Source organism: Notamacropus eugenii, chromosome 2, assembly GCF_028372415.1.
Source record: "Notamacropus eugenii isolate mMacEug1 chromosome 2, mMacEug1.pri_v2, whole genome shotgun sequence".
NCBI lineage: Eukaryota > Metazoa > Chordata > Mammalia > Diprotodontia > Macropodidae > Notamacropus > Notamacropus eugenii.
The window spans coordinates 92,988,918-93,004,583 of record NC_092873.1 but is presented as its reverse complement, the minus strand read 5'-3'; the positions used below and the strand labels follow the sequence as shown (position 1 = coordinate 93,004,583).

At 37.8% G+C, this 15,666-nt stretch overlaps 1 protein-coding gene and 1 long non-coding RNA gene across 10 annotated transcripts in view; one reads left to right on the top strand and one right to left on the bottom strand.

Annotated features, from left to right (window-relative positions):
* SLC26A8 (solute carrier family 26 member 8) overlaps positions 1 to 15,031 on the top strand; it is a 185,013-nt gene extending 169,982 nt beyond the window's left edge. For all 9 annotated transcript variants that reach the window (XM_072641882.1, XM_072641881.1, XM_072641887.1 and 6 more), the window contains one exon: positions 10,394 to 15,031. In XM_072641882.1, coding sequence (XP_072497983.1) covers positions 10,394 to 10,810 — 417 coding nt within the window. In that variant the 3' untranslated portion in view covers positions 10,811 to 15,031. The remainder of the gene's footprint in view (positions 1 to 10,393) is intronic.
* The window catches only part of LOC140526012 (uncharacterized), a 25,858-nt gene continuing 25,150 nt past the window's right edge, over positions 14,959 to 15,666 (bottom strand). Inside the window, exon 3 of the long non-coding RNA XR_011974204.1 lies at positions 14,959 to 15,100. This is a non-coding gene — a long non-coding RNA (uncharacterized lncRNA). The remainder of the gene's footprint in view (positions 15,101 to 15,666) is intronic.

Sequence of the window (15,666 nt, the reverse complement as noted above, 5' to 3'; positions counted from 1 at the left end):
AAAACTCTTCTGGCTCTATACAGTATAGACTACTCTATACAGTATACTCTATACTGCATAGACTAAACTGGAATGGAAAGAGATCATATCATAGGCAGGGACTTCCATTTAGGAGGAGACATTGCAATAGTGCTAGTCAGACATAAGAAGTATTGCCAATAAAGATGGACATAAAGAGATATTGCAAAAGGAGAATCAACAGGATTTGGCCATTAATTAGATGGAGGATGGGGAGAGTCAAGGAAGAAGAGTACCACTCTTGTCCCAAGGATTCTTACCCTTCCTTTTTCTTTATTACCCATCCTATTCAAGTCCAGTTTGAATGCCAGCCACTCTGAGAAGCTTTTCCTTATTTTCACAATTAGTAATAATCTCTTTCCACATATTATTAACATAATAGCTTTTGTATATTTTGTGTATTTATCACATAATATCTTGTTCTATTATTATTTGTGAATATGTCACAGGATCATAGACTTAGAAGCCATCAATCACATCCCCTACTAGGCTATAAGCTCTGTGAGGTCAAGGACCATGTTTCATCTAAACTTTCTATCTAACCCACTGCCTAAGCAAAATTTTAGTTCTGAGTATTGTATCGCCAACGCAATATTTACAGCACCAACAGCAACTACGAATATGCCAACATAGTTCTGAATTACAAAGTACAACAGACTCTACATATAAAAGGCAGAAGAAAAACATTTATACAGACACCAGAAAGCCAGATTCATCATAGTAACCAAGAAGTCAACACGCATTAGCACTACACCATGCCTTCCCACACCCTGCCCGGGCCTTCCCACAAGCAAACACTCACAAGACTAGCTGTACCTGCCTATCTCCTCTCTCTTCTGTCCTAACTGCTCTCACCAACTTCCTCCCAGCTCTGCTCCACCCTTCATATTCTACCAGTTCAGCAAGTTCCTCCCACCACACGTGACTTAAGCTTCCATCTGATTTAAGCAGATTACATGGGCCTACTAATGGGCAGGAAAGATCTTCAAATTAAACAAAAATACATTAGCAATATATTTCGCACCAAGATCTTTCTTATGCATTACATAAGTCAATGGGACAACTGGTGTTAACCAGTATAACAGGAATCACACAAAATAAGCACATAAGGCAATATCTTAGGGTGGAACTTGAGCACAAGCATCCCATCATTCTCCCCTTGAACGAATGGGGCCTAAAATCTTGGGGTAAGAGACAAAGGTCTCTTCTTCCATCTACTTCCTGTTGAAATTGGATGTAGAGCTGTTCCTATTTCAAGCGGTCCCATTCAAGAAGTCAATTCTTTAGCCAGCATCTACAGCTTGGTTGATGCCAGGTCCAGCAGTGACACATCACATACATGGACAGGGGTGACATCAGGCTTAAGTGATCAGACATCTGCAGGTGGAGGGTACTAAGCCTGCAGGAAACAAATCTAGCAAAGAAGTTAAACACACAAAAAGCCAAAAAGAAACAAGGAGAAAATAACCAGAAGCAGGGTAGATATAGGGTCAGCCGTGTTTCTGGAGTCCATGAACCCACTATCATAGCCTCATTCCCTGCAGAATATATGAATTAATGGTACAATTTGGTAATTATTTTTTCCTGAATAAACAACTATTATGATATTATCTTTCCTGTGTGCTATAATTTTCCAGCCTTTGGAACATCATCTGGCTTCTGTTTTACTCATACTTTAGCTCCCAATTTTATTCCATCAGTAGAACCTAACCCTTCAGTTCCTCTGCTAGTTATTTTGGAAGGAGGGTCCGTTTTCACAAAGGGCATTGTTTCACGAGGAATAATAATCCCTTGAACTATTCTATCATTTTTACAAAACAGAGTGGGTTCTTCACCTACATTCTAGAATGTCACAGTAATTTCTCCTTGATAATTAGAATCTTTCACTCCAGTCAATACATATATCTCCTGAGCTGCTAATCTTGATTTAGTTAATATCCATCCAAAATGACTTTTAGGGATTCTCATACATATTCCAGCAGAGATTTTTCTTATTTCTTTTCTGTCCAACCAAAAGTCCTCTAAACAATGTAAATCATATCCTGCCAAACCAGGTGTCCTTGTCTATGGTGCTGGGACATCTTGCCTCACAGTCCAATACTCAACATTTGGGATCTTATGTGTTTGTTGTTTTCTAATTTGTAGATTTCAGTGTTATGTTTTATTAGAACTTAGCTTATTTAACTGTTCTTTCAATAATCCATTCATTCTTTCACTTAACTCAAACACTTGTGGATAATATGGAAGATGATACATCCATTCTATATTGTTTAATACACAATATCTCTTCATTTTATTACCTTTGAAATGGGACCCACTGTCACTTTGAATCTGCATTGGGGTTCCATAATATAAACTTATAGTATCTAGAGTTTTACAGGTGTTTTTCTGGGTCACATTCAAACCACTAGTACACCTGAATAAATGTCTATACAAATACATATAAATTTGCATCCTTTATCTTAGAGTAAGGGTCCAATATAATTTATTTGCCAAATTTAGGCTGGTACTTTTCCCTTTGCTATCTCTCCAGTTACTACCCGAGGAACAGTTTCTTTAGACATATATAATATTCCTCTGCTACTTGTTTTAACAATGAATGAGAGATACTGATACCTTGGTCTTGTGCCCACTGGTGTGCAACCTGGACCCCTAAATGGCCAGCCATTTGATGGACCCATTTTGCTAGTACTGGATCATCACTTGGTGTCAGAGTAGGGACAGTGCATTACCTTTCATAATGTTCTCTTTCTCTTGTTTGGTCATAAATTCCTCCATTCTCCATAAATCTGATAAATAAACTATTTGTTTATTTGTCAAATAATGCCTTAAATTATTTGACTCCTGGCTCCCCTAATTTGTTGATAGTATCAGCTTTTATACCTGGATTGTGTACCCATTTGGACTTTATTCTGGTATATGGTGTCAGGCATTGGTCTATGCCCAATTTCTACCACACTATTTTCTAGTTTTCTAGTAGTTTTTATCAAACAGTGAGTTCTTATCCCAGAAGCTGGGGTCCCTGGGTTTATCAAACAGTGGACTTCTGTAGTCATTGACTACAGTGTCATGTGTACCCAACCTATTCCATTGATCTACCCCTGTATTTCTTAGCCAGTATCAAGTGGTTTTGATGATTGCTGCTTAATAATACAAGTTAAAATCTGGTTTAGATCTTAAGGTGCTAGGCCACCTTCCTTAGCATTTCTTTTCATTCATTCCCTTGATATTCTGGATCTTTTGTTCTTCCAGATGAATTCTGTTGTTTTTTCTAGCTCTATAAAACTTTTTTTGGTAGTTTGATTGGCATGGCACTAGATAAGTAAATTAATTTAGGTAGAATTGTCATTTTTGTTATATTAGCTCGGCCTACCCACAAGAAACTAATGTTTTTCAAATTATTTAGATCTGACTTTATTTGTACAAAAAGTGTTTTGTATTTGTGTTTGTCTTGGCAGGTAGACTCCCAAATATTTTATAGTGTCTACAGGAACTTTAAATGGGATTTCTCTATCTTTTGCTGTTGGGCTTTGTTAGTAATATATAGAAATGCAGATGATTTATGTAGGTTTATTTTGTATCCTGCAATTTTGCTAATGTTTATTTCAAGTAGTTTTTTTACTTGATTTTCTAGGATTCTCTAAGTATATCATCATATCTTCTGCAAAGAGTGATAACTTAGGTTCTACTTTGCCTATTCTAATTCCTTCTATTTCTTTTTCTTCTCTTATTGCTAAAGCTAACATTTCTAGTACCATATTGAATAAATAGTGGTGATAATGGACATCCTTGTTTCACCCCCGATCTTATTGGAAATGTATCTAGCTTATCCCCATTACATATAATGCTTGCTGATAGTTTTAGGTAGGTGCTACTTAAAATTTTAAGGAAGGCTCCATTTATTCCTATGTTTCCAATGGGAATGGGTGTTGTATTTTGTCAAAAGCTTTTTCTGCATCTATTGCTATAATCATATGGTTTCTGTTAGTTTTGTTGTTGATATGATCAACTATGCTGATAGTTTTCCTAATATTGAACCAGCCCTACATTATTGATATAAATCCTACCTGATCAAATTCTCATGATAAGTTGCTGTAATCTTTTTGCTAATATCTTATTTTAAAATTTCGCATCTATATTCATTAGGGAAATTGGTCTATAATTTTCTTTCTCTGTTTTAGCTCTTTCTGGTTTAGGCATCAGCACAATATGTATATCATAAAGGGAATACTAGACTCTTGTTTTGATCATGGCTTTCAGGTAGTCAATTTCTAAATTGTCTCTCCTGAATCTATTTTCCAGGTCAGTTGTTTTTCCGATGAGATATTTCACGTTGTCTGCTATTTTTTCATTCTTTTAGTTTTGTTTTATAATTTCTTGATTTTCATAAAGTTATTACCTTCCATCTCTACATTCTAATGTTTAAGGAATTATTTTATTCAGTGAGCATATGGACCTCCTTTTCCATTTGACCAATTCTGCTTTTTACAGTATTCTTCTCCTCACTGGCTTTTTGGATCTCTTTTGCCATTTGTGTTAGTCTGTTCTTTAAGGTATTATTTTCTTCAGCATTTTTTGGGCCCCCTTTAGCAAACAGTTGACTCATTTTTCATGATTTTCTTCCATCACCCTCATTTCTCTTCCCAATTTTTCCTCTACTTCTCTTACTTGATTTTCAAAATCCTTTTTGAGCTCTTTCATGGTGTGAGACCAATTAATATCTTTCTGGGAGGCTTTGGATGAAGAGTCTTGACTATGTTGTCTCCTTATGGTTGTATGTTTTGATCTTCCTCATCATCAAAGTAAGATTCTGTAGTCTGATTTTTTCCCTGTTTTTGCTCATTTCCCCAGTCAATTACTTGACTTTTGAACTCTTTTTGAACCCCTGCTTCCAGAGGGGGTGGATCCCCCACAATCTGTGGGCCTAGAGCTCCAGAAACAGTGCTTCCCCCGCTACTGCTGCAGTTGTCCTGGGTTCTTCCATCACCCTCCACCATCCTGGAGCTGGGGCTGGACCATTCTACTCTCTCACAGAAGTCCGACAGTTTTTTTCCACTGACCTTCCAATTTGTCCTTGGCATTTTGGGGTCATGAACTCTGGAAACCACAACTGGTGCCAGTGATTCAGTCCCCCTAAGGCCTGCTCAGGTCCCAGCTGTGCCAACATGACCCATGCTAGACTGTGCTCTCCTCTCAGCCTGATGCGTTAGACACTTCCTGTTGACCTTCCAGGTAGTCTTGGGCTGGAGATTTGCTTCACTCCATCATTCTGTGAGTTCTGCAACTTCAGAATTTTTTAATTGTTTTTTTCAGGTGTTTCACTGGGTTTGGGGGGAGAGCTCTAGCAAGTTCCTGCTTTTACTTTGTCATCTTGGCTCCACTCCTACAACTGCTTTTTAAAAGGGGCATATTGAACTCCAGATGAAGAGTTTCCTAGTCCAAAATCCTAAGCGTTCATTTTGGCTTTGTTGTTTTTGCCATAAACTCGTTAGCATATTTATGCTGTACAGTTTCGTGTACTTCCACCAGGCCACTTTGCATAGGTCATAAATCTAGGGTCAATTGTATAGTAGCTTTGTATTCTACAAAAGCTTTACTCTGCTCAAGTCCCCAGTCAAATTCATATTTTTTCCTAGTAATTTTATATAAGGATTTCAAAATTTGTCCTAGATGTGGTATGTGATGTCACCAATATCCAAACAATCCTATAAACTTTTGGGCCTCTTTCTTATTGGTGGGGATAGGAAAATCCTAATTCTTTCGTTGGGCTTGCAGGAGAATCTCTCACAGCCCCTTATTCCATTGTATACCCCAAAATCACATGGTTTGAGCTGACCCTTGAATCTTTGCAGGGCTAATTTTCTACCTGTTGCTTTTCATATGCTCAGTTAAAAGTGTCAAACTCTTCTCCACTTCTTTTACATTTTTTTCCTGTATCATAATATCATCTACGTAGTGGTAAGCTGTACACCAGTAGTTTCTAATTCATCCAAATGTTCAGCCACAGTCCTATGACAAATAGTGGGGCTATACAGATATCCTTGTGGCAAACATGGAAAAGTATATTGTCAGCCCTGCCAAGTGAAAGCAAATTCGTCCCATTGTTTAGAATATATTGGAACAGTAAAGAAAACATTGGCTAAATCAATAACTGTGTACTAAGTCCCATCATATTTCTGGATCCTTTCTATTAAGGTAATGGTATCTGGAACAGCAGCATACAAGGGAGGAGTCACCTTATTCAATCATCTGTAATCCACTGTCATCCTCCCATGTCCTATCTGACTTTCATACTGGCCAGACAGGATTATTTCCATCAAATGGTTGTAGGGACAAACCCTCCTTCCTCAACATATTCCTTTATAGTATTGATAATTTCATCTTGCCTACCTGGTATATGATATTGCTTTAAAGTAATTACTTCAGAAGGTTCAGGTAAAATGATTGGGTCCACTAAAACTGTATTAATTCCTGTCTTCCTTACTGCAAATTGGTATTTCCCCTCAGGTAAATTTAAAGACATACCTCTCAATATATCTGTTCCAATGATATATTCAGGTATTGGTACAATTGCTACGGCATATTCTTTCTTAGGTAATTGTCCAATTTTCATCATTAGTTTGACTTGCCTGACTGATATTTCAGCCCCTCCAAGTCCTGTGATGGTGATAGGACTTCCATCTTTAAACTTGTAAGAGAGGCCTCTGCCCCAGTATCTATTAATGCCCTAGTTACAACATTTGATCTGTTTTTCCACTACCTGGTCAAATTGATATAGGGTCTGTAATCCCATCTGTGTATTTCTTTAATCTGAGCTGGGGCTTGACCAATTTCCTATTCTCCCCAAAGGTGTGACAAATTTGGATACAATGGTTCAGGAGGATCAGTAGGGGGCAATTCTTACTTCTCTATTCCATCTAGTATCAAGCCCTTTTCTCAGTACATTTTGTATAGTTCATTAGTTGGAATACCATCTATTCTTCAAAAATCTACCCCTGCTTTCAATAGAGCAGTAAACAATTCTTTCTTGTCAATCTATTCTGACTTTGAATCCGCTGTATGTTTACTCTTTTCTCTTGAAAAAATTTATCTTTTTCATAGTCCCTTAAATCACTTAACTGTGAAATCTTGTCAGCACCTCTGAAAGAGAGTTCCCTATTTCCCCAATTATTAGAGTCAGAACTAGGTGCATGTAAGCAAGAGGAGCCATCTTTACTATTATATTCCTATGGGAAACTGAAAAGGGAATGTCTATGTTTCTGATCATTATGGCAGTCTTCGTTACCTCCTCTTTTAACTTTCTCAGATAGTCCCTAAGTAAATACCAAGGTCTATCTCAACTATCCCACATAGAGTCAGTAGGATACTTTAGCCAAAGCCAACAGATTAGTCTTATTGTTACCTCCTTACATATTGTAATCCCTAAAAGCTTGCTATACAAAAGGACTCTGTCTACTAACTATAAATTTCAAGGAGTGCACTCCATCTATAGATACTCCTCTGGCCCCTTCATCACTGATTCTCACCATCCAAGATATTAATGATTTTATTAATGATTTCCCCATCTTTGAGTAAACCAACTGAAAATATCTGTGACCTCCTGCTTAGTAAAATCCTTAATTATCTCTGTGTTGCCCCGCTGGTTCTCCTGTTTTTGCTTTAGTGTTGGGTGTGCTCCTGCCAGAGAAGTCTCCCTCTCTAACATTGTTTCATTTTCCCCCTCTGGCTTTGTTACATTTTCCTCCCACACACTCTCCTGGCAGTCATTGCTGTGGCAACTAGGCTGGATCTGTTCAAAGGCATGCACACCTCTTTTGCCATCCCTTCTTCTTCTGAGCTAAACAGTTTTTTCTTCCACCTAAAACCCCCTAGCTTGCTCTTTTAAAGGAGAGTCTGAATGCTAAGAATTCTCATGCAAACTAGCCAATTCTTTTTCCATCTGAATTTTTTCCTTTAGCAACTCATCTCTGCTTTCACACATAATACAGTAACCTATTAATAAAATCCAGCCTCTCCTATATACCCCTGCCAGTTCTTTCCCTGGTTTTATTGGTATTCCTTGCAAATATCTTTCCAAATATCTAGATTCTCCCTTCTTGGTTCCCAATTTTCAAAGGGTCCAGGGCCCATTCCCTTGCTAGGGAGGAATAAGGTAAATCTTCCCATCCTGGGATATCTGTTTCTTCCTTTAAAGCCTTTCTGCCTCCAAATAGAGATTCCGTATCCTGTAACACCAAATGTATCACCAAGGCAATATTCACAGCACTGACAGCAACTATGAATATGCCAATATAGTTCTAAATTGCAAAGTATAACAGACTCTCCCTATAGCAGGCAGAAGAAGAACATCTATTCAGATGCCAGAAAGCCAAATCTCAACACCAGAAAGCTAAATCCATCATAGTAACCAAGAAGTCAATATACATTAACACTGCAGGGGACAACCTCATTCCCAAGCCTTCTCCTTCCCCACTGCTGGGGCGTTCCCACAAGCAAACACTCACAAAATTATCTGTGCCTGCCTGTGTCCTCTCTTTCCCCCCCTAACTACTCTCACCAACTTCCTCCCAGCTCTGTTCCACCCTTCCTGTTCCACCCTTTCAGCAAGCTCTTTCCACCACATATGACTTAGGCTTCCATGTGATTTAAGCAGGTCATATGGCCCTATTAATGGGTAGGAAAGATCTTTGAATTAAGCAAAAATACATTAACAATACAATTATAGGAGGTACCAACAAATATTACTTGAAATTAATTGAATAAAAAATGATTCCCAAAATTCTGAGCCTGAATGCCTGGACGAATATGCTGGCAGGGACATTAAAGGCAACAGGAGAAGTAGATACGGTGGAGAAAAATAGTTTATTTAGTTTTAAAAAATGTTTAATTTGAAGTACTGGGATAGCAGCAGGGATATCTAATTCTAGGATATTTAGCAGACTATCAGAAATGCACTATAACTTAGGAGAGTGGTCAGGATGAGAGAAATATACTGGAGAGTCATCTGCACAGAGGTAATAATTGAAACTTTGAGGGTAGTGAGAAAGTGCTGGGAAAAAAGAGGTAAGAGCTAAGGACAAAACCTTAGGAAACCTTAGCCTGTAGGAGGAAGAAGTGAAGGAGACAGATGAGTAGACAAAGAGGTGGTCAAAGAAAGAAAATTGTGAAGCCTCATCAAAGCCAAAGGACAATTACGAGTAATCAGCAAAATCAAATGTAAAGTAGTCAAGGAGAGTGAGAAGTTAGAAAAAGTCATTGGATTTCTCAGGTAGTTATTGCTAACCTCAAAGTTTCTGTAGAGTTGTAAGAGTAGAAACCAGGTTACAAGAAGTTAAAAAATGAGTAGAAGGTAGTGAAGAAAGAAGTACAGATGTTAAGTGTAGATGACTCTTTGAGGAGTTTGGCTATGAAAGGAGGTTTGGAGATAAAATAGTAGCTCAATGTAGTAGCTAGATGAAGAGGATGTACAGAGAAGATTTGAGTATGTTTTTAGACAGAGGAGAAGCAACCAGTGGAAAGTGAGAGACTGAAGAAGAAGGAGAGTATAGATAATCAATGAAACAATTTAAAGAAGAGAATAGGATCAGGAACACAGGTAGAGCTCTTAGAAAGTAGAGATACTTCTGAGACAAAAGTTGAGAGGGTGGATGAAAGTAACAATTATGAAATATAAACAGAAAATAACTGAAGGAGTTCATGTCAGATGGCTTCCATTTTCTCAGTAAAATAGAAGGTGAAGTTATATGCCAAAAGTAAAGAAGCCATTGTGGAATTGGCAACTTGAGAGAAGTGAAAAAGGTTTGAAACAAGCTCTACAGAATGTGATAGAGAGTAAATAAATGGTAAATAAAGGGTTCCTGCGAAGCAGTGTGGGTCCAGATGTCATTAGGAAGTATGAATTACAGTTTACTAAATTGTGTAAACCAATCAGCCTGGAGTCATGGCTTTTTTCTCCTTAACAATGTGTGACTCCTTGGGAGCTGGAGTAGAGAAGACTGAAAGGAAGGATTACCCACAGTTTGGAACTGGCAAGGACAAGAGTTAGATGGATTCTAGAAAACCAGCAAGACTATTATTGGTCATGTGGTCAATTATGGGGTCTAAATTGGATAGAGAGGTAAGTGAGGACATTTGTGGATTAATAGCTAGGATTATCAATCAACTAGATTTCTGTAACTACCAATAAGGGTAAAGAGCTAGCTAAGGTAAGATGCATTGTCCTTTACGAGAAACTCACTATTGTACTTTTGTAGGGAATATCCAGAAAAACAAATTATTGTGTATTTTTTAAGTATATCTTTTAAGCTAAAAAGTTAAATGTATTTGAAAACTATAACCCAAGTAATTGTTTGCATTTCACCCTGAAAACTTAAAGGGGAAGTCGAGCCATTCTGAACACAGTGGAGAAAGTTTACCATCACCAAAGAAAGAGAAAAGTCCTAAACACCTCTATCAGCCAGATATACAGCCGGATATTATTGACCTGAATGAAAGAGTGGAGCTAGAGACACTGATGGACCCGAACTTCGAGGCCGAGTTGGATCTGGGGCCAGAACTTGAGTTTGATCTAGAGCCAGAAACAGAGACTGAGACTGAGATTGAGATTGAGACGCGACATGCTATAGGAGCAGAAATAGAGATAGAAACAGAGTCAGAAGCAGAGCACAACACTTACGATCAGCCATATGAAATGTCATACCAGAGACCATACCAGTGGGATAATAAGGGCACCCAAAGTAGGGAATGCCAAGATATCTGGGAGCAGAACTGGAAATACACGAACAAATGCTAACATTCCTCTCTAATGTCCCATGAGACATTCTCCCCCACCCAAATAGGAATTGCTTAGTCATGGGGACCTTGACCTATTGATTGATAACTAAACCAACACTGACCTTGTAACTCATCTATGTACTTACGTTACACATGGACCCATGCTAAGGATGGGGATGGGACTCCCAGACCACAACATTAACATGCAAGAAATAGCACTGGATCTCTAATCATTTGTCAAGCTGCAGTCCTTATAGCAGATGTTTCCCTCTTTATGGGCCCTTAAGTCCACGATAGTTCCTGAGATTCTGGCTGACCATTGCTAATAGCTCCTTTCCACCCTCCCTCCCCACCATCAGTCTCTACACGTAAACACTGAGGTTCCAATAAAATACGCAGCTCTAGTTATATTCTGCAAAACCTTTGTATTCTTCCAGCCTCTTCTTCTTCTCATGCACTCTGAGGCTATAAGAGGATACGAAGGAGAGAATGTGCGTTCATGGGAAGGAACTGCTGGCAGTCAAAAGGGAAATCTGGTTGCTGTTTTACTTAGGCAAGGCTTCTTTGCAGCAATTATCATAGGAAGTAGGAAACAGTGGGGCAGGTAGGTGATGTTTTGCCAGACTGTAGAGATTGGTGGAAGAGGTTTGCCAGAAGGTTTGCAAATATTAGTTCAATTGAAAAAATGTTTAAACTTATTAGGTCCTAAAAATCTGAGGTTAAATGCTGTCACGTGCAGGGCCTCTAGGATCTAGTCCTGCCCCAGACTCAACATTGCAGACTAGTGAGATGCAACCAGAATGGAACTCTTACCAACATTCCTTTTCAGTTCTCCTTCCTTCACGTTAGCTAAAGCTTTGAAGCATGTTGCAATGTGTGACTTGCGATAAATCTCGCTTTGATGGAATGTGTGACCTCTTAAGAATTGAAAAAAAAGCTTGAATACAATCATTTCTGCCCAAGTTCAATCAAAAAACTTCCCCTTTTAAACAACTGCTGATGCTGAGCCCAGCCAGAACTAGTTGTTGCATGCAACTCTGGATTCTAGTCTCAACAGTGTCACTTAGTAAATGAACCCTACTTTTTCTCTGTACCTCAGTTTAATAATCTTTGTTAGAACTTAAATCTCTCTGATCCCTCAGAAACTACATCTATTAACAAGTATTTATTGTTCATCTACTATGTGCACAACTTTGTGCCTAAGAGAGTCACCCCAAAAATGACCTGCTCCTTACCTCCTCGCAGCTTATATTCTAGTTGGGGAGATAAATTATACAAGCATATACAATGGCAATATTAAAAAAGTACTAAAATCCAAACCTCGTAAGGGAACTCTTATAAGTGAGTTTCAAATTTAGAAACACTAGATCGTAAAGTACAGAATTTGTCTACATAAGAATAACAATAACAGACAAATCTATGAAGAGCTGTCGTAGGCACACCTAGAGTATGGGCTGGGTGCACACTCTACACATGCCTACGATAATTTTTGGATGTGTGCCTTTGAGAGGCTGCTTGGATTACTTGGATTACTCTTGGATCACAACAATCAACTTATTAAAAATTCCACTGGAATGCACTATAAATCCACAGCCCTAGCTATAGTAACCAAATAAAGGGAGAAGGGGGGGGGCACTATTTTTTAAAAATGATGGACACAATAAAGCTAAAATAAGAAAGAACTCTGTGAGCTGATAATTAAAAGGTCTAGGTTTGTTTACAAATTGTGAAAAAAGAAAAAGAAAAAACCCTGAATTTCTAAGCCACTTCAAATACTTTCAAGTGGTGTTCTATGGGTTAGTTAATTCAACTGGTTGCATTAAGATACTAATAAGAGTAAGGTTGTAGATTTAATCCTCAGGTGTGTTGAAACAATGTTACACTCTGCACCCCTGCTTCAGAATTTTGTATCATGGATCACAGCAGAATGTAAGCTCCTTGTGGGCAAGGACTGTCTCACTTTTGTATTTGTATCCCTAGCACAGTGCCTGGCACATAGTAGGTGCTTAATAAATGCTTGTTGATTGATTGATTGACAAAGGGACTGGATAAGAGAGTGTGGATGGATCATCACAAACCCTTCCTCATTAGGGAGAAAATACTCCTCAAAGCACACATAGCTTGCTGAAGGCAGGGTCATAGCAGCAGCATCTTTGTGTAGGAAGAAGTGGTATCATTAATAGTACAGAATCTGGGAATTTGTGAAGACTGTTTGAAGGTAGTACCAGACAGCTTTTACTCTGTTTAGCTAGTATGATTTAAACCAATGCATAAAACCCATAAGGGCTCAACTCTGTTACACCCGTGGTCAATTTTGAACCACTGGTCCTGATGAACAAGAAGAACTGTGTAATCCAAAGAAATTAATAATCACAAAAATCATAGAATGTTAGAGCCAGAAGTAACCTTAGCAATTATCTAAAACCCATGTTCTGATAACTTCCCATCCATGACACATTGATCTCTAGCATAATCTCTTTATTGAACATTGAATTAGTTCAAAAGTTGTTTCTGAACCAATGAATGCCGGCCCCTCAATCCTTACTGAGTAGAGAGTTTGTAAACTGATGCCCCCCCAAACATAATTTTTTAAAATGATATAAAAATAAACATAACCAGAAAAGACTACTGGCAACAAGCAAAGGTCAACTTAAGAACATAGGGAACACATATTTATACACATCAACACATGCCTATACCTTTTCATAATTCTCATGTAGCTGCCCCCAGACAAACATCAGTGTGCTTACATGCATCAAATATTTATACGAAGATATTCAAATGCTTACACAAGAATATGGATATGTTCACATGTACCCAAATGCACACACCCAGCTACATACAAATACTACATCAAAAAAAATGTTGGTAAGCACAAGAAGTATGTATGCAGAGATGTATATGCATAGAGATACATATAGTAATCAAGCCTGAAAGTACTAATAAATAAATGTGGACACACAGATTAATAGGTTTAGTAAAATATTAAGATGCAAAATCCATTAAAAATTTTCAGCTTCTCTGGATTCTCAAAATTCAGGAGGAAGAGATAAAAGAAACTTCATTTAATAGAACAAGATGATGCATTAAACATCTGGTAATCTGCCAGAACACAAGCCACTACAAAACAATTTTTACACAAATAAAAATGTACATGAATGAAAACCTAGTATTCATAGCTGCACACCATCAATTTACTTTTTTAAAATGATACTTGTTGAATTATCATTCAGATTTCATACTATACTAACATTAGCAAAAGAGATGCTTTATAGAATTAAACAAAATGATACAATTTATTTGGTGGAATAAAGAGATAAAGAATATCAAGGGAGGTAATGAAGGAAGTTTGATTATACTTGACCTCAAACTCTGTTACAAAGTAATAGTTATCCAAATGATCTGACGGTGGATAAAAAAAATTTAAGTAGGTCAGTGTAACAGACTAGATCAGAAAGATACAGAAATGCATGTACATGGTATTCCAGTGTTGATAAACCCAAGTATACAAACTCCTGGGAAAAGGGATCCTTTACTCAACAAGAATCACTGAGAAAACCAAAAAGTAGTTTAGTAAAATAGGTCTAGGTCAGTATCTTATGCCTACATGGAAACATAACTAGACCTATAATTTCATTCATATAAGGAAATCCCGGATAAAGAAACACCCCCTACTAGTGCAGTTTGGCACCTCCTCTGCATTTTCTAGTCTCATAGTTGGATAGAGCACAGAGAGGTTAAGCAATTTTTGGGGGGGCCATATTGCCTGTGTCAGAGATATTGCTCAAACCCATGATTTCCTGGTTCTGAGGTCAGCCCCTCTACCCACTATACTAGTGGTGTCAAATGCAGATAGAAATAGGAGCCACTTATCTATTCATAAGGATGCCTGCTAGACACATATTGACTTAATTTTTAAATGTTACTTATGTTTTATTGAGAGCCACTAGGAGGTGTATTGGCTAGAGCACTGGGCTGGGAATCAGGAAGACTCGTCTTCATGAGTTCAAATCTGGCCACAGACACTAACTCTGACCTTGAGCAATAACCCAGTTTGCCTTAATTCTTCATGTGTAAAATGAACTGAAGAAGGAAATTGCAAACCACTCCAGGATCTTTACCAAGAAACCCCAAAATGGGGTCACAAAGAGTCGGACACAACTGAAATGAACCAAATGTTTTACTGTACTTTTATTTTGTTAAATATTTTTGAATTACATTTTAATCTGGTTCCAACACACTTGAGAGTGTTGTGCGCCTTGTGTTTGACATTTCTGCACTACCCCACAGCTGCCTGTCAGAAGAATCCCTGTGGAAAAATAGAAATGATTATCCACAAACCTTGTTGTGTGAATTCCAAGTACAGCACAGGATGTTATGAAAGTTGGGTATTGAAATGGGACTCTAAACTATGCCACACCAAACTGAAATAGTATAGTAATTAATACTTGCTAAATGGTTTAATAATCATACTTACTGAACTCAAGTTCTTGGAGTGATGATTATACATTTAGACAAGCAGTAAACTAATAGATAATACATGAACTTGCAAAAGCTTTTGGCTATGTTCCACATCAAAGGACATTAAAAATCAAGTCACCATGAAACTAGTGTTCACTGTTTTGCAGTAGGAGGGGAACACCCAGAAAAATCTGTGGGGTCTTGCAGGTAATGGAAGCATCTAATGAATGCTTGTTGACTGTTGACTGTCTAAGCTGCAAGATTATATGATCACAGGCAGAAAAGTGGTAGGAGCACTTCATGCAGGACCATCTTATACTTTTAAAATAGTAAATTCCAAATGGGGAGATAATCTAAATATAAAAAGTCATATCATAAAACAAGTGAGAATAGAAGCTCATATCTGAAATCTTT